Source organism: Delphinus delphis, chromosome 15, assembly GCF_949987515.2.
Source record: "Delphinus delphis chromosome 15, mDelDel1.2, whole genome shotgun sequence".
Classification (NCBI taxonomy): Eukaryota; Metazoa; Chordata; class Mammalia; order Artiodactyla; family Delphinidae; genus Delphinus; species Delphinus delphis.
In genome coordinates, this window is record NC_082697.1 from 43956717 (window position 1) to 43976371 (window position 19655).

At 46.9% G+C, this 19655-nt stretch overlaps 1 protein-coding gene across 3 annotated transcripts in view; it reads left to right on the forward strand.

The window, feature by feature from the left end:
• NAPB (NSF attachment protein beta) overlaps window positions 1-19655 on the forward strand; it is a 40904-nt gene that overhangs the window by 7156 nt on the left and 14093 nt on the right. For 2 of the 3 annotated variants that reach the window (XM_060031277.1, XM_060031278.1), the window contains exons 2-5: window positions 10197-10276; window positions 15041-15157; window positions 16698-16744; window positions 16836-16913. In XM_060031277.1, coding sequence (XP_059887260.1) covers window positions 10197-10276; window positions 15041-15157; window positions 16698-16744; window positions 16836-16913 — 322 coding nt within the window. The remainder of the gene's footprint in view (window positions 1-10196; window positions 10277-15040; window positions 15158-16697; window positions 16745-16835; window positions 16914-19655) is intronic. The other variant, XM_060031279.1, reaches the window with a different exon arrangement.

Consider the following 19655-nt stretch of genomic DNA (forward strand, 5'->3'; position numbering starts at 1 on the left):
ATTTACAATTCTTTTGTGTATAGTCTTTCTCAGATTGAAGTATTGATGTCACAGGCACGCATGTCACAGGTACACTCATAAAAAGAATTTGTAAGTTTTTCTTTTTTCCCATGCTCTGGTCTTTGGATTTTTAAATAGAATCCTCTTACAGTGAAATCATCTTGGGCTTTTTGGTGGGTATTTCTTTGATAACTTTCTCTTTTTTCCCTCTGGAATTTATAATGTTTAAACTTTCTATCTCTGCTGAGGTCAGTTTTGGTAAATTGTATTTTACAAGGAAATTATTCATTTCATCTAAGTTTTAAAATTTATTTGCAGAGTTGTGCAAAGTAGTCTTTTATGACTTTTAAAATGTTATTGCAGCAGTTATTTCCCTCTTTTTACTTCTTACTTATGTGTTAGGGCTTGTCCCCGTTTTGTCTTGATTCTTTTTCTTTAAACAACTGATATTTTGACTTATGAGTTTTACTAGTTTCCTGTTTTCTACCTTATTAATTTCTCTTTCGCCTTTATTACTTTCTTTTGTTTTTTTCCCTTGGCTTTTTTGGGGGGTGAGGGGTGGTATTTAATTCATTATTTCTATTTTATTTATATGGATCCAAATATTCATGGATGAATTTTCCTTTATAACTGTATTACTGTTTTAATTGCATCCCATAGATACTGATATATAGTGTTTTTATTTTAATTTGTTTCATCTTTGACCCAGGAGTTCTTTGAGGGTTTTGTACCAGGTAGAAGGGCCTTTTTTATATCTTATTAATTTCTAGCTTTATTTCATTATGGTCAGAGAACATACTGAGGTTTTCTTTGCCACCTAATATGTGATTGGTGTTCATTAGTGGTCCATGTGCCCTTAAGAAGAAGTGGGTTTTCTCTTTTCAGAGTGTGTGACTTGCTAGAGATCCCTGAGATCTGGTTACTGATTATGTTGTCTAGGTCTTTCATGTCTATATTTTTTGTCCACTTGACCTGTTTTGGACTAAAAGGTTATATTAATATCTCCTTTTATGAGTGTATTTCTGTCTTCTTGGATCTATTGTAATTTTTTTAATTCTTTTTTTATTGTAAAATACACATAACATTCACCATCTTAACCATTTTTAAGTGTAGAGTTCAGTAGTATTAAAGTACATTCATATTGTTGTGCAGCCACCACCACCATCCCATACCTCTTGTCATCTTGTAAAACTGAAACTCTATACCCATTAATAACTACCCATTCTCTGCTCCCCCAGCCCCTGGAAACCACTGTATACTTTCTTCATGATTTCAGCTATGCTGAGTACTTCATATAAGTGGAATCATACAGTATTTGTGTTTTTGTGATTGGCTTATTTCACCTAGCATAATGTCCTCAAGATTCATCCATATTGTAGCATATTTCAGAATTTCTTTCCTTTGTAAGGCTGAATAATCTATCGTATGTATATACCACATTTTGCTAATCCATTCATTCATTAATGGACACTAGGGTTGCCTCCACATTTTAGCTATTGTGAATAATGCTGCTATGAACATGATTGTACAAATATCTCTTCAAGACCCTGCCTTTCATTCTCTTGGGTATATACCCCAAAATGAAATTGCTGGATTATGTGGTAATTCTACTTTTAATTTTTTGAGGAACTGCTATACTGTTTTTCCACAGTAGCTGTACCATTTTACATTCCCACCAACAGTGCACACAGGTTCTAATTTCTGAACATGCTTGCCAGCATTTGTTATTTTCTGTTTGTTTTTTTTTTTTTAATAATGGCCCTTCTAACAGGTGTGAGATGATATCTCATTGTGGCTTTGATTTGCATTTCCCTAATGATTAGTGATGTTGAGCATCTTTTCATGTGCCTATTGGCCATTCATATATCTTCTTTGGAGAAATGTCTATTCAAGTCCTTTGCACATTTTTGAATTGGTTTGTTTTTTCTGTTATTGTTGAGTTTTAGGAGTTCTCTTTATATTCTGGATATTAATCTCTTATCAGGTATGTGATTTGCAGGTCTTTTCTCCCATTCTGTATGGTGTCTTTTTACTCTGTGAATAGTGTCTGTGATGCATAAATTTTTTTTAATTTTCATGAAATGCAATTTGTCTATTTTTCTTTTCTAACCTGTGCCTTTAGTGTCATATCCAAGATATCATTGGCAAATCCAGTGTCATGAAGATTTTGCTGTTTTCTTCTAAGATTTTTTTTTTTAAGTATCACATTTAGGTCCTTGATCCATTTTGAGTTAATTTTTGTATAAGGTGATAGGTAAGGGTCCAACTTTATTCTTTTGCAAGTCAGTATCCGGTTTTCCCAGCACTGTTTGTTGTAAAGACTGTCTTTTCCCTGTTGAATATTTTGGCACCCTTGTCAAAAATCATTTGCCCATATATGCAAAGATTTATTCATGCGTTCTCTATTCTAGTTCGTTGGTCTGTATGTCTTTTTGTATGCCTGTATCACATTGTTTTGATTACTGTAGCTTTGTAGTAAGTTTTGAAATCAGGAAGTATGAGCCCTCCAGTTTTGTTCTTCCTTTTCAAGATTATTTTGGCATTTAGGATTCCTGTAATTTCTGCTGTAGAAAGGTGGCTGCCAGGTTTTGGTACATAGATATTCACAATTAATATAATTTCATTTGAATTGTATCTTTAGCATTATGAAGTGAATTTCTTTATTTCATTTGATACTTCTGAGCCCAAATTCTACCTTGTCTGATGCCAGCAATCCCTGCTTTCTTGTTACTTGCATTTGCCTGTTTTAGAGCTGTGTTAGGTAAGAGGATTATACCTGATGCCTGTTGCCATGTGGCCTGTGCTGCCTCGCCCCAGGGAGAGGGCACCTCCCCTCCCCGTTGAGTCCAGGCGCAGTGCCAGGCAAGGTGGCCGGGACTGACTTTGAAGTAGGAAGTGAGAGCAGAAGCTGCAGGGGTCATCTGTGCTTCCGTCATGAGAGGAGTACACCCGATGGGGGCCGCATTCCAGATCAGAGAGAAGACCCACGGAGAAAGAGCCAGCAGAGTCACAACCAGCACAAGGTAGAGTGAGAGAGAGAGAGAGAAGCTTTGGGAAGACTTGGGGATATTTCTTGTTGCAACAAATCTAACAAACGCAGGTTGACATATTTGGCAAACTCCCGACCAGCTCTTTATCTTGAGGCTTTCAGAATAGCTTTATTTTAGTTGTGTCTGTCATATTGAGCACAGAGTTGGGCTTTGTTTGTTTAGATTTGTGAGCAAATCTAAACATCTTCAGCACATTTACATTATTGGTATGACTAGCATATGGTTGATTTTTAATTCTGTCATTTTGTTATATTTGTTATGTACAGCTGACCCTTGAACAACATGGGTTGGAACTGCGTGGGTCCACTTACACGCAGGTTTTTTTCAGTAGTAGGTACTGCAGTGCTGCCCGATCTGTGGAACGCGAGGGTGCGGGCGGGGGACTGCGTGTTTGGAGGGCTGGCTGCACCAGGGTCAGCGCACCAACACCCCGCATTGTTCCAGGGTCAACCGTATTGTGTTTTATTTGCAGTTTTTCTTCATGTGATCTCTTTTCTTTGCTTTTTATTTAGGAAATTTCATAATTTTATTTTACTGGCTACCTTTATGCCATGAATCTTTTTTAATACCCTTCGCTCGGTTTTCTTACTTAGGATCTAGTATTTTGTCTGCCCTGGGAAAAATCCATTACCTACCTATGTGCCACTCAGAGAGGGTGTTCTACTTGCCCCTCTATCCAGGGTGTGTGTGTATCGGAGAGGTTCAGTTATTCTTGCTCCGCTTACAGTGGGGTTATGTCCTGATAAACCCCTCGTAAGTTGAAAATGTATTTCATACCCCTAACCTACCGAACATGATAGCTTAGCCTGGCCTTCCTTAAACATGCTCAGAACACTTCCATTAGCCTACAGCTGGGCAAAACAATCTCGCACAAAGCCTATTTTATAATAGTGTTGAATGTCTCTTGCTGTTCGTTGAATAGGTACTGCAAGTGAAAAGCAGAGCGGGCATCTGGGTCCAGAATGGTTGTGAGTGTGTCAGTGATCACATGGCTGACTGCGAGCGCAGCTGGTGTCCCTGCCAGACCCATCACAAGAGAGGGTCTGCTGCGTATCCCTAACTTGGGGAAGGATCAAAATGGGAAGCCTGGTTCCTCCTGAGCGCTCCGCCTTCTAGCAGTAGTTAGTGCGGCTTCTTTGAGGACTAGGGTCATGGGGGTGGGCTGGGACTTGCTGCCACTCCAGTTCTGCCTCCTCCCGTTTCCTAAGACCCTGAGTTTATTTCCACCTCGCTTTCTTTCCCTTCACTGCCAAGCCTCCTCTCCCCCTCCCTCCCGCAGAAGCACGTCTTCTGGAGTCTGCCGCCTCTAGCCAGGCCACCCTTCCAGCCCCCCAGGTGCTCCAGGTCTCATACCTGCCTCCTTGACCCCACTCTGCGGCCCCTCCTTGCTGGGGTCTTGTCTGTGAGCTGCTGTTGCTGGGACCCTGCCGCACCCCGTCTTGTGTCCAGGCGTCCCCTCCTGATTTCTAGCAGGGGCTGTGTCCCTGTCTCTGCTAGTTCAGGGTCTTTATTTAAATGAAGTCTTGTTGAATTCTGTCCGCTAGTTCTGCCGTGGGTGTATTACGGGTGGTTGTATCTGCTCCTTGTCGATCTGTGTGGTTCTCAAGGATGTGAGGACGCGCTTGTATTTAGGCAGCCATCGTTGTCCTATGGGAATCGCAAGTCTGAAAGATTAAGTTCAGTTTAAAACTTGAATTTTTATAAAGATTGAAATTAAATATAAAAACTTCTCTTGGCAAGTCATGTTATGTGTGTCATTTCTGAGTTTATCCAGTAATTCCTATTTTTGGCTTCCTTGTAATATTTAAGAATCTTGGTTTGTTTTACTAAAAGGTCCAATCTATACATATCTCTCCTCTTCAAGAGAGGTGACTCCCCATGTCAAGTCAAGGCATTGGGACTATTACAAATAAAGTCCAAGTAGCTTTCTTTGCTGCACCTGTTCTTGTAACTTTATTTCAGCAAGTTATGCTTAAATGCAGATACTTTTGTCAGACAGTCTTTAAATGTCTCAGATTGTTTCCTGTGTCTGAGAATCTGTGATTATTTTTTCTTACATAAATGGAAATAAAGTGAGATGTTCTCAGAAGATGGAATCCCAGGGTCCAGGGCAAAGCACTGAGGCCACCTGTCAAGTATGAGGCCCCTGCTTGTCTCCTGCCAGCTGCTCTGGGGGCGGTGCTCTGGGGCGTGGAGCTGTGTCTGCTCTTGGGGGGCGGGGAGGGAGGGGAGTAGACAGATGCCTACGTTTGTGGTAGGCAGTCCAACTCCAAGGCCTGCGTGCTTGCACTACTCCTCCTGTTACTGGTTTGTGAAAAAGCAGAGGACTTCAGTCAAGCAGTTACAGGCATTTGGTATAAGAATTCAAGTGAGCACTAAGAAAAGTATCTCCCTGGGGCCTCTGCATTCCACCTGCTGCAGGCGCTCTGCTTCGTCATCAGGTGGAGGAAGCTGGACTGTTTACAGACATATTAAACCCAGAACTAAAATAACCCTGAAAGGGTTAAGTTTATCTAGGAAAACTCCCAAGTTTTAGAATCTGTGGAGATTACAGATATAAAGTATCAGATGAAAGTAAATTGCTTGTTGGAGGGTAAAAAGTAGAATAAATAGTTGTATATGGCTGTGATGTTGTGATATATGAAATATATATATTTGTTCTCCACCCTGGGTTCCTGGCACGGAGCTGGTAAAGGCTTGTAAGACCCTGAGTGGTGAGGGTGAGAGGGGAGTCTTGTTATTCATAATAAGCCCCTTTCAACCCTACCTGGGTTATGCTAATGAGGTGACTCAAGGTGGGTCCTGATGGCTTCAGGATAGGGGCTGGTTGTCAGAGGAAGCAGCCAGTGATTAGAGGGCTGGAACTTTCAGTCCCACCCCCGAGGGGATTGAGTCAGTCACCAGGGTAGTCAGTTCCTCTGCCATGAACCTTGTAAAAACCCTACACGATGGGGCTCAGAGAGCTTCCGGGTTGGAGACACATGGAGGTGCTGCTCCCAGGGAGAGGATGCTCCTGGGGAGAGTGGGGCTCCCCGGGAGAGGGGGGCTCCCGGAGAGAGGGGGGCTCCGGGTGCCCTCCTGACACGCCTGCCCTGTGCCTGTCTCCCGTTTTGCTGTTTCTCAGCTGTGTCCTTGATAAGAAACCAGTGATAGGAATGTGTTTCTCTGAGTTCTGTGAAACCTTCCAGCAAATTATCGAATTTGAGGAGGAGGTTGTGGGAACTACTGATTTGTAGCCGGTCAGTCAGAAGAACGGAGGACCCAGCACTTGCAACGGGCACCTGAAGTCCGGTTGCTCAACCCGCACTTCAGGACATCCCGCTGGTGGCCGCAGGGAATTGGAGAGTTGCTTAGCATAGAAAACCCACGTTTGGTGTCAGAAGTGTTGTGAATAGAGAAACTGTTTCCTTTAATGATAGAGGTATTTTAAACAGACTTTGAATTTTTCACTTCTTTTCGGGAAGCTTTCTGTATTTGCTTGTTTTGAGGGACACGTGGGAGAACTTGCAAATCTGTGATGTGGGCTGTTTCTTCCATGCAGACGCTGGGTCTTCAGCCTCGTGATTGAGGCCTGTGAGCCAGGCCCTGTGCTGCACCCTGTCCCGGCATCGGCCTGGTGGCTGGAGTGGTGTCACTGGTGAACGAGCAGGAGGAGCCCCTCCTAGCCCTGGGAAACTCAGAGTGATCCCTGTGTTCAGTCTTCCACACGGTTTGACAGCCCTTCAGGGTGTTCTGATGATGAAGCTGAATTCTGTCTCTAGTCCTGCTTTGGCATCATCACAGCTCAGTGATTGTCACGCGGTAGGACACTTCTGCGCCAGGTCTCGAGGGTTAAGAGCAGCGTTCTTTCCGCCTCAGCAGTTGCCCCACTTCTCTGGGGCATATCTCTTGGTGTGTGTCGTTGGTCCCCACGGCTCTTGATTTGGTGTCTCTGGCCCCCACCTGCGCACGTGCTCAGTTGCAGTTTCCCGCTGCTCCCAGATAGCTCTCACTCACCATGAGGAAAATGCAAGACTTTGGATGAGTGGAGGATTAATAGGCTGGTCTGCGTGTAGATGTCATTGGAGCTCTTTGGAATAATGGGCTGTGATTTTTCCCAGGCTGATTTTTTTTCCTCCTAAACATTAAAATGAGAACAGGTGGGGGCCGGGGAAGGTAGTTAAGAGAGGCAGGGGCTTGCAGGCAGGCTCGGGCCCAGCTCTGCTGCTCCTGGGGGCTGGGGGAGGCGTGTGACTCTCACCCCATCTCCTTGGAACCTGGGGTGGGGATGTTAGACACTCTCAGACTTCTCCAGCCCTGAAGTTAAATACTCTTCTTGGCATTCTGACCTCCTCCTGGGTAAGGACTTTGTTTTCTTAGTGATTTCTGGCAGGTCGGTGCCATGTACTGTACTATATCACTTTATAATGTAGACTCCCTCAGTGAAACTTGTTTCTGTTTTTGAGGAGCTACCTCACTTATGGGGGCTCTGGGTAATGATCAGTTGAATTATTTGAATGTGAATTCTGAATATTTGTCCTTAAAACTTATAAAGATCAGCGTTCATGGGTGTAGAACACAGTAGGCATTTGGAGTGACTTGAAAGTATATTTTTTTCATGAATTCTTTAAGTTATGTCTGTTTATGACACATGAGTTCTCTGGTGCTTTTAACATGAGAAATTTTCTGGTGATTCTGTTTTAGGAGAGGTGAGGCAGGGTTCATTCATTATTTTTATAAACATCACTGAACCTGTTATCAGGTGTCAGCTCCACCACTGACCTTGGCTGGATGACCTTGGGCAAGCCATTGACCTCCAGGTACAGTTTTCTGTAACATGGAGATCTTTTGTGGTCGTTGTAATAATGAAGATGACGTAAGGCATGTGGAAATATGCAGCATAAAACCTAGCATAATGTAGGTGGTCTATTATTCCTAGCTGAACCTGCTTCTGAAAATAATAGGATAAAATATATTTTAATTAAGCTAGTTTTATTTGGAAACCTTTAATAAGAACAATTGCACTGGACTTCCCTGGTGGCATCGTGGTTAAGAATCCGCCTGCCAGTGCAGGGGACACGGGTTCGAGCCCTGTTCTGGGAAGATCCCACGTGCTGCGGAGCAACTAAGCCCATGAGCCACAACTACTGAGCCTGCGCCCTAGAGCCCGTGAGCCACAACTACTGATCCCATGTGCCACAACTACTGCAGCCCACGCGCCTAGAGCCCGTGCTCTGCAACAAGAGAAGCCACCGCAATGAGAAGCCCGCGCACCACAATGAAGAGTAGCCCCTGCTCGCCACAACTAGAGAAAGCCTGCGAGTAGCAATGAAGACCCAACGCAGCCAAAAATAAATTAAAAAAAAAAGAATGATTGCACTATAATTACAATTCAAGATTCCTGGTACATGTTAGAAAAATAAGACACAGAAAGTGGCAAGCCTTTGTTAGCTCCAAGGAGCTGTGGCTAAGTTTGAAGGCTTTCTCAAGTTGGGAATTTTCCATTGGGATAATTAGCTTTTTTTTTTTCTCTTTTTTTCTTTTAAATGTAGCTCTGAAGTAGAGAAAAAGAAACATGAAGGTGTGAGTGAGAGAAGGCTTTGCCTATTCTGACGCTTCATTTTTGGTGTGGTTTGTTGCCATCCTATCATTGGTTGTGTGACATAGCTTCCAAAGGGGTTTTTTTTAGAGGGGAGAGGAGCAGCTTTATTGAGATATAATTCACATACCATACAATTCACCTGTTTAAAGTGTCCAGTTGAGTAGTTTTAAGCATATTCACCAAGTTTTGCAACAATCACAACAAGCAGCTTTAGAACATTTTCATCACCCCAGAAAGAAACTCTGTACCCTCCCCCCTCATTTTTCTCTAGCACTTCCAGCTCTAGGCAACCACCAGTCTGCTTTCTGTCTTTGTAGACCGGCCTGTTGTAGACCTTTCATGTGAATGGTGTGCTCCTCTGGGACTGGCTCTTCACTGCACATTATGTTTTTTGAAGGCTCGTCTACGTTGTAGTATGATCAGTACTTCATTCCTTTTTATTGTCTGATCTCCTCCATTGTGTGTGTACCTCCTTTATCATTTGATGGACGTTTGGGTTGTGTCCATTTTTGTCTGTCATGAGTAACGCTGCTGTGAACATTTGTGTACAGGTTTTTGTGTGGACTGTTGTTTTCATTTCCCTTGGGTATGTACCTGGGAGTAGGATTTCTAGGTCACATAGTAACTATGTTTAACCCTTTGAGCAGCTGCCAAACTGTTATCCAAAGTGGCTTTTTATACAATTTGCCGCCTGCACCGGAGTATGTGAGGGTTCCAGTTTCCGTACATCCTCCCTGACATTTGTTAGATCTGTCTTTTGATTCTAGCCAGCGTAGTGGGAGTGAAGCGATAGCTCGTTTGTGGTTTGATTTGCATTTCTCTCATGGCTAATGATGTTGAGTATCATTCATTCATTCATTCATATTTTTGGCTGCGTTGAGTCTTCGTTGCCATGTGCTGGCTTTCTCTAGTTGCGGCGAGCGGGGGCTACTCTTCGTTGTGGTGCACAGGCTTCTCATTGCGGTGGCTTCTCTTGTTGTGGAGCATGGGCTCTAGAGCGCAGGCTCAGTAGTTGTGGCGCACGGGCTTAGTTGTTCTGCGGCATGTGGGATCTTCCCGGACCAGGGCTCGAGCCTGTGTCCCCTGCATCGGCAGGCGGATTCTTAACCACTGGGCCACCAGGGAAGCCCTGGGTTTTGTTTTTACTTTTAAGTCTGAATAAACATAGTGCTGAACTCTTGGATGTTAAAAGTGTCAAGATGTCTTTATCCTAATTTCCTTTGAAAAATATACTTCTCATTTCTCAGAATGAGTAAAACTTCAGTTTTCAAGCATGGAAAAGACTCTGGTTGAGGGTGTAAGCCCTGAGTCCTGCCACATCTGTATTTGAGTCTCAGTTCTGTGGCATCCTTGCTGTGTGGCTACTTTCTTATGCTTCAGTTTCCTCATCTGGACAGCAGGGATAATTAGAGTAACTCCTTTGAACAGCTGTTAAGGTTCTCTAAAGCTGGTCTGGCATATAGTAAGTGCTCATTAAATGTTTATTGTTTGAGGGAGGAGGGGAGGATTAGGGATGTGGATGGTTGTTATAGTAAAACTTAACCTCATTTTTTAATTTTTCTCAGAGGAAACACAAGAATAGAAGAAGCTTGTGAAATGTATACCAGAGCTGCAAATATGTTCAAGATGGCTAAGAATTGGAGTGGTATGTATAAAGTTTTTGTTTGTTTGCTTTTTAGGCAAATAACTTTAAAATCACTTTGAAGGAGGAAATGACTGTCTGCCTTCCCCTTAGAAAAACTGCTGGCTGTGGACCGGGAGGCGGGGGGGCCTTGATCCAAGGGAACAAAGCTTGAAATCCTGGCTGAAGTTTAAGCATAGAGGCCGTGTCTGTTTTAGTGTCTGTAAACCATTTCATACAGTGGGCATGTGGTGATTAAAAAGACTTAAAAGTTACTTGGATTTAAGAATAGTAATCTTTGCTTCTTATTAATGTGCTTAAATAAATTCAGTACCGCAAGGAATGAAAGTTGTAGTAAAACTTATTGAAAACAAGTAGGATAAACAGGAGAGTCTGTGTTTGTTTACCTAAACCTTGGTGGAGAATTTCTAACCATTCCTTACTCTGGTAACTGGTTGTAATCCACTGAGAAATGCAGCAGTGGGAGGTGTTATTTCTATAAACCCTGACAGACTCGTCAGTTTCTAACATAATGTTTTCTACTGGGGGAAATTACACAAAATAAAATCAGAATTCTTTTCGTTGTTCTGAGAGGGGATGGCTTTTTCTAACACTGATTTGAGAAACAAATTTATCCTCTACCCCTGGAGAAAGAAGTTCTGTGCTGGGGCTTTTCTGTAGTGCAGGTGGAGACAGCCTTTGACAGGGCAGGACGTGGGTCTCCAGGCCCCTCACACCTGCGGATGACCTGAGGCAGGGTCTTGCCCTCTCTAAGTGTGTCTCCCCGTGTGCTTTCCCAGCTTGATCGAGATGTCAGTGACACATTGCATCATGTAAGCGTGAGGTGTGCGGTGTGACGATTTCCCCCCTTGCTTCTAAGGCTGACACTTTAAAATCATTTCAGTGAAGAAAATGCTGTTGAACTGGATGACCCTAAAAGGTCTTTTCTGGCTGTAAAATTATTTTTATAGGTTTAGTTGTAGGTTAAAAAGGTATGTTCTGTTTCCAAAGTGCATTTATACCTGAATTATAATGTATTTTAAAATGGAGGAGAAAAGAGTATTAGCATTCACATCTTTTGTTTGGTTCAGGTCCTGTAATCATACGTAAAAAGTGATCTTATCTAAAAAGACCCTTTATTTATTTGGTGACCAGATGTTCTAAACTTTGGAAATGCCTTTCAGCAGGACATTACCGGTTATGTAACCGAGGGGGACGTGTGTGCTCTCCCCACCCTGACCCCAGTGATCTCTTGCCTGGACTGTTACCTCCCTGCTTCTTTACTTTCCTAGTGTGTTTTTTTTTTTTTTTTTTTTTTTTTTTTGTGGTACGTGGGCCTCTCACTGCTGTGGCCTCTCCCGTTGCGGAGCACAGGCTCCGGACGCACAGGCTCAGCGGCCATGGCTCACGGGCCCAGCCGGTCCGCGGCATGTGGGATCCTCCCGGACCAGGGCACGAACCCGTGTCCCCTGCATCGGCAGGCGGACTCCCAACCACTGCGCCACCAGGGAAGCCCCCTAGTGTGTTTTAATGAAGAAAACAAAGTAATCCCATTAAATCTTAAGTCAGGTCATGTTATTTCAAATCAGAACTACAGTCCTTCACGGTGCCCTTCAGGATCTACTCAATCTCCCATCCCCTCCCGACTCTGGACACTTCTCCTGCCCACCCACTCCTTCCCTGGCTCTTTCCTCTGAGGCTCTGCCTGTGCTGTGCCGTCCCTCTGGCACTCTCTTCCCTACAGTAGGGCGTGGCCAGTCCCTGTTTTTTCCAGGTCCTTCTACAAATGTCATCGTCGTCTTAGGTCTTTCCTGGCCGTCGCTTTTAAAGATAGCAGTCCTCTCTTCTGGGAAACCCCGTTCCCTTTTCTCCGATGCCCTTACCACCATCTAGCAAAAATAAATGAAGTACATTTGTTCATTTGTATTGTCTGTGCTTTTATTATGTGCTGTTCCTTGCTAGAACATAAACCTTAGAAAGCCAAGGTGTTTCTGGCCTTTATCTCTGCTCTACCTACAGGCCCTGGACCAGTATGTGCAACACGATAGATACTCAGCATATTTGTGTAGTGAATTAATAAGTATTAGGTTCTTTGAATTTGGGATTAACAGATACACACCACTATACATAAAATAGATAAACAAGGACCTATTGTATAGCACAGGAAACTATACTCAATCTTTTGTAATAACGTATAATGGAAAAGAATCTGGAAATGAATAGATATATATATATATAACTGAAACACTTTGCTGTACACCTGAAACTAACACAGCATTGTAAATCAGCTCTACTTCAATTTAAAAAATGGTTAAAAAATGAAATAAGAAACTGAAAAAAAATCAGGTTCTTTGAAATGACTTCCATGTCCTAGTGGTTGGTGATCATGGCACCACTGCATTTGTTTATAGTTTTAGAAGTTCTTTTATAAAGTAATTCATCTGCTACTCCAATTTTGAGAGGTCATCCTGGCAGGTATTAGATGTTTACAGTTGAGGAAATTGGGCCTGTGAAAGTGTGTAACTTTGTCTTTGAAGGAGCATGTGTTAAACCACTTCCAAGTTTGGAGAGATGGAGCTGGCATTTTTAGCGGTGTTTGGAGTAAGTGTGCAGACTGAAAAAGTGAGCCAGCACCTAGTTTTGGAAGGTGGGAGTGTGAAATTGTAAAATCAAAGCTCTTAATATTGTCTGGGGAGGACTTCCCTGGTGGCGCAGTGGTTAAGAATGCTCCTGCCAGTGCAGGGGACACAGATTCGAGCCCTGGTCCAGGAAGATCCCACATGCCACGGAGCAGCTAAGCCCGTGTGCCACAACTCCTGAGCCTGCGTGCCACAGCTACTGAAGCTTACATGCCTAGAGCCCGTGCTCCACAACAAAGAGAGGCCACCACAATTAGAAGCCCGCGCACCGCAACGAAGAGTAGCCCTTGCTCACCGCAACTAGAGAAAAGCCCACGCACAGCAACAAAGACCCGACGCAGCCAAAAAAATCAATCAATCAATTTATTAAAAGAAAATAGATCATCCGGGGAAGTGGAGCCAACACGGCAGAGCCTGGATGCCGTGCTGTTATCCTCAGCCAGGGAAGGATGGACCACGATTGGTTCTGGGACGGCCAGCACAAACTGTCAAAAACTAAATTATTGGTGGGAGGGGGAGGATTCGGTTGTAAAAGAAACGATGACACTTAAACACAGCAAAGCACAGGTGTTCTCTAAGGACATTTACGTGTGATAATGACAATGGCCAACATGCGTGCAAGTGCCTGGGGCCAGGCTGTTCTGAGTGTTTTGCCTAGAAGGTCCAAGTGATGGCTACACGCTTCTGAGGCCGAGCCCATCAGAACCACTCTTTGGCCGCTACGTTCCTGAACTGCCACCGGGAAGTTCACAGCTGCCCGTAGGACCTGGGTGCCTGCCCACCACCCTGGCAGTGGCTTGGCCCCTCCTCTGGGCCTCTGGGTTCACGGTCCACCAAGGTAGGGGTCAAGGCCTGGCGGGCAGGCTTCTGCAGTCCCAGCTGCAGCCGCAGGCCAGTGTCTGCTTGGACTGGCAGGGCCCAGGCCATGCTGGTGGGTAAATATTTTCAGAAGTGCCTGGGCGCTCTTTTGTCTTGCACAGAGCAAGACTTGAATCTGGGCAGGCTGGCTCAGGGGCTTGTGCTGCCTCTTCTCCCTTGGGTGGAGGTCCAGAAACCACAGTGGGAATTACGTAGTTTCCTCTGGGAGTGTGGTTGGGACACGGAGAGCCACTGAAGCTTCAGTGGAATTGACTGTTCTGTTTCTGAAAAGAAATTTAAACTAAATGTTTAATACCATCAGGGTTCTTAGGCATCTGTCACTGTTTTTTATACTTTTCTGAATGTCTTTGAAACGTTTATGACTGAAAAATTTTTTTAAGTACCAGGAGGTTTTGTGATACTCTTGGTCGTGCCTTTCCTAATGGGGCGAGCTCTTCCTCCATCCCTGCTGGTCCTGACTTCCGACTCCAGACCCGCATCAGCCACCCCCAGTCCTGGTTCTCCCCTGCGCTTGAGGACCTAGTGGTGAAGTGGGTTCATCCTCGTCCAGGTCCCATGCTGACCTTCACAGCCTCCTGGGCGGGCCTGACCTCTTCCGCCCCAGCCCGGTCCTTCCTCCTTCATTCCTCCATTTCAGCCCCACCAGAAGCCACATTTCCTGATCCAGAACCTTTTCTGGAAGAGCTGAGTGCATGAACCTCTCACGCTGTGCCCCCGGACAGCACCCGTGTGACTACAGGGAGGTGTGCCAGTTCCACACCAAGTGGGACATGCACAGTTCAACCCCATGGGTCTCTGTCAGACTTTGTCATAAACTTAGGAAAGAGCTTTGACTTTAGAAATTGTGGGCCTCATCTTCATTCCTTGAGAGCCTGCTCTGGGAGCCTTTGTCGCTGTTTCTCCGGTGATGCCAGGTGAGCCAGTGGACGCAGAGAGATGGGCGGTGCTCATCCTCGCCTGTGGGCCCTCCTGGCCTCATGCCTCCGCGGAGACACCCTGTTGGTGCGGGGCCTGTGCCGGGGACAGAGCTGAACACCCGCCGCCAGGCGGTCAGTGTGGAAGGAGGCCTGGGGCTGAGAGGAGCCCTTGTTGCTGTCCCCCTGGGTCCTGGGCGTCTTCGTGACCACCCAAGGTGCACTGGATCACAGGCACGTGTGCTGCTGTCAGGGATGGGGCCTTCCCCAGGTGGGCGTGGGCCGGGCTCCTGGAGCAGGGCCGCTCTGCAGGGTGCTTGCTCCTCTGTGCTAACTGAGTCATTTATCTTCTTCAGCTGCAGGAAATGCGTTTTGTCAGGCAGCCAAGCTCCATATGCAGCTGCAGAGCAAACACGACTCCGCCACCAGCTTTGTGGATGCTGGGAACGCCTACAAGAAGGCAGACCCCCAAGGTGAGCCGCGCTCTGTCCCGTGCCCCCTGGACCTCACGCAGGTTGTGCTGCTAGAGCGAGATGCTCGTGCTTCAGGACGGTGGAGATTTGGGGATTTTTAACTGCAATCAGCTGAAGCTTTTATGAGGCGAAATCTATTAAATTTATCCAGCTTAGTGCTCCACACCATTTTCTTGAACTCCATTGTGGAGTTGCGTTATGGACAGTTTTTTGGAAATTAGCGTTAATTTTATCCAAGTCTTACCTTAATTGTGTGAGTGTGTACATCGCTCACTAAAGGAAACGAGTGTTCCCTCGCTCCCGAATAGTGTGTGTGGAGATCCAGTTAATGGGAGGTCGTAAAATCCTATAGTTGAAAACAGCTTATTCACACAGCATTCATGTGACTTCTTTAAAAAGTGTTTTTCAAACACTTTAGGTTTTGAGGAAAGAATGATCTTGGGTATTTGAAGAGGTGAAGTTTTGCAGACGTTCTTTCTTTTTGAGTTAGAGGAGCGCACACTTAGCGATTGAAGGCCTCATCTCCTCCCTCCACACGTGCACTGGTGGCTGTGGAACCTCCCTCCTTGTTTCAGCAGCCCGTTTGAACACAGAAATCCCAGCTCTTGTGAATACATCACACTGAAACAAGCTATTTCAAGGGCTGTGGTATAAGGATTAGCCACAGTTTAGTTTCCAAAGGGGAAAAACTGGGCACAGCCTAAGTGCACAGTAGAATCACCTCACGTCAGTATTTCAGAGTGTGTTGCAGGCACTGAGCCCCTGGCGTCAGGGTGTCTCACTGACCTGGGAAATGTTCTCACGGCAGCTGAGGAACCGTGGAGAGCCGAAATCTGAAATTCACAATACGTCAGTGCTCATAGAAACGCATCCAGAAAACACAGGGAGGAAAAGGGCATCAAATTCCTAGCCGGGGGTTTGAGCGGGTTTTGTGGGTAGCTTTTCTATTTTTCTGTATTTTTAGCGGCATAACAATCCACATTTCTTATGCAGCTTAGGGGGAAATTGCTTTTATTTTCACTAATCTACTTGTCTTTCTGATCCTTCGGTCAGGCCTTTTTGCTCTGCTGCCTCTTTAGAGCAAAAGCAGTAAACTTGGAGCCGCCAACCGCTTGCCAGCGTTGTAAACGCCACCGTGTGGTGGGAAACTGTTGGCTCACTGTTTCAGAAAATGAGTGTCATTAGCACTCTCGTTTATTAGATTTTTTCTTCCTATTGGTATTTGTTAGTACACCGAAAGTTAGCGTCTTTTAACACTGTACAAAAAGTACTGTCTTTCAAAATTAATACATACACGTGATACCAGTGAGGAGTGCACTGCACTTAAGGTTTTAGTGGATAGATTGGCAGGTGTTGATGACACTTCCGTGGACAGGTTCCGCAAGGGGCTGGACGTGTGTTTGCTTTTTGCCAACCACCCTGCCCCCGCCCCGCCCCAGCGGGGCCCCTTAGCCATGTAGAAGCAGCCAGGAAGACAGGCTCAGCGAACCCTCTGACTGAATGGATTTTTCATTGTCTTTCTTGAATGCCTTCGCTTCAGAGGCTATCAACTGCTTAAATGCAGCCATCGACATTTACACAGACATGGTAAGACATGCCTTGCTTGAGCGGCCGTGGGGTGGAACCCTCGAGATAGCTCACAGTTAACCGGGATGTGACTGCTTTGTTTCCTCCCCAGGGAAGGTTCACGATCGCGGCCAAGCACCACATCACCATCGCGGAGATCTACGAGACGGAGCTGGTGGACATCGAGAAGGTGTGTGGACGGGGGAGGCGGCGGGCAGGGACCCCAGGCGCCCCTGCAGTGGGCTCATGAGGGCAGAGGGATGCGCGCGCAGACAGGGTCATGTGGAGACCTCGGGCTGGGGCAGGAGGGAGAGCCCTGCCAGCTCCCCAGGCTGCCTCCCTCCAACTGGGGACGGCGTTGATGTAAAACCGAGCGCCGTGGGAAGCAGGCGCGAGTCAGGGAGCGACGGCTTGCACTGTCTGGGGCGGACGCTGAGCTCTCAGAGGTCACCCTTCACCCCGTGCCTGCTGCTCGCGCTGGACCGTTGTCACTCTTGTCTCTCTTCCTCTCCTGTTTCACCTCTTCCCTTGGCTTCTGGAGCACGGCTCCCGCTTGGTTCTCTGCCCCCCACCCTTGGCAGGTTCCTCCTCTCTCCCTTTGGGGCTGGGTCCTCGTCCGCTCTCACTGTGCCCGCTCCCGTGCTCCTGTCTGTGCTCACGCAGCGTCGCAGCTTGAAGTGTCCCGTGTATGCTGGCAACTCGCCATCCTCGTTCGCAGGAGATCAGGTTGTTTCTCCACTGTTTCCAACCTTGCAGGTGGCCTCCTGCGCCCCACGGATTGGCCCCTCACCCAGCACCTTTCAGGCTCCCCTCTTCCTCGTCCCCCCTTGCTCTCCTGCTCCCCCTGCAGCAGCCACCCTGACCTCTGCTGACCCTCGCACAGGTGTTCTCTGCCTCAGGGTCTTTGCGCTGCTTGTCCCTTTGCCCTGAGCTCTTCTCCCACACGTCAGTTGTCCTTCAGAGCTTTGCTCATTTGTAACTGTGATGAGAAGTATCACAGCCACCTAGTTAAAACTGGGACCTCAGCCCTCGCGGGGACACACCCAGACGCCCTCCCACCTCAGTGGCCCCCTTACAGTCACTCTGATGGCCTGCTCACCGTCCCTGTGTTGCCGGCTCCCACCACTGGAGTGGGTGCCCCACGTCAGCCCGAACCTTCCTGTGGTTTACTGGTGTGTCCGAGAGCCCAGGCTCTGATGAGTGAGCAGAGGATGCCCTCACTGTCACACTGCACCCGCCAGAGCAGACGGAGTCTCGGGCGGGGAGGCCCTCTCGGTACTGCAGTCAGACAGGCCTTGTTAACGTCGCCCTTTGACTTCATGCTGACGCCCCTTGTGGTCACACAGCTCAGAACTCTCTGGCTCGTTTCATGGACTTGGCTTTGAGCCGTTTTTGTCATACTGTGCCACGCTTTTCTGAGGCTGCCCTTAGACCTTGACTACATCAGGGCCGTACTCCCCGTCTCTGTGGGGAGCTTTTCTGCAGACCCAGGAGGAGGTGATGAGCCCCAGGCGCAGAGTCGGTGGCAGAGCAGGAGGAGCCGAGTCCGGTGGCTGGGGTGGCTCCACATCTGTACTGAGCTGAACCACCTTGCGGGGATGAGCGCCGCTGGGCAGAGCGTTTCTCCCGCCGAGGCCGCTGCGTCCGCTCCTGTCCTCGGTGGTCAGTCCTCTGTCTTCCGGGGTGGTCTTGGGCAGCCTCTTTACGACATGCGTCTCCAGAAGATTCAGGGTGGATAAACGACCTGTGGCGAACTCTTGTTTTCCTTCTTCTTGAACAAAGTTGACAGTTTGTCACGCACAGGAGCTTCTGCAGCCTGTCGCCCGCGGTGTTCCTGCCATTCTGCAGGGTGCCCGTGGGCAGCACCTCCTGGCGCTTATGTGGGGCATGTCACGGTGCGTCGTAAGAACCGCATCACTCAGCACACGCGTGGGGCTCAGCTCGTCTTGCTGCCTCACGTTGGGCTCCTGTGTCTAGAAGCGTCCTCACCCTCGCCTCCCTGGCGGGACTCTCCAGGTTGTGTTGGTGGCGCGTGATGTTGCTTTGAAAAATCAGTTACACTGAGGCATCTTATGTCTGATTCATTATGTTTCTTCCCTGTTAATGTGGCCGCGATGTGTTCCCTGGTTCACTCAGATTTTAGCTGGTGAACAAGGAAACGTGAAGTTCCATAAACTCACGATACTCCTTTGACTTCCAGGTAAAACATTAATATAATAATAATCAGTAATATTCAGTGACCCAGAGGAGCTCTGGCTCGTGTCCGTCTCAGCCCCTGGAGAACGTGATTTCGTGTTGTCTGTTACAGTGTAGGGTAAGTGTCTATGGCAGGTTCTCAGGGCGTAGGTTCTGAAAGGATGATCCCATCTGAAGGCTGTTTAAGGCTGTTTCACCTACAAAGTGGACTCTTGAGCTTGACCCTCAGCTGTTGCGTTTGCCTTAAGACTCCGCTGGTGAGCGCAGTCCTAGAGTCCGGTCTCTGCCTTCAGGGCCCAGTGTTCTCCAGCACCGTGACGCCTACCAGACTCCCCAAGGAGGAGTATTGTGATTCCTTTGGCACGCTATCCAAATTACAGGATAATAACTGCTTTTTGTGTCTGGATTTATTGTTACATGTGCTGTTGTTATTGGCGGCTGTGTTCTACTTTTTTTTTTTTTTTTTTTTTTGCGGTACTCGGGCCTCTCACTGTTGTGGCCTCTCCTGTTGCGGAGCACAGGCTCCGGACACGCAGGCTCAGCGGCCACGGCTCACGGGCCCAGCCGCTCCGCGGCATGTGGGATCTTCCCGGACCAGGGCACGAACCCGTGTCCCCTGCATCGGCAGGCAGACTCCCAACCACTGCGCCACCAGGGAAGCCCTCTACTTTTGATATTTATTATCATCCTTGAAATTGTAAGATACTCTGGGCTGAATTCTAACGTGTAAGGGTTG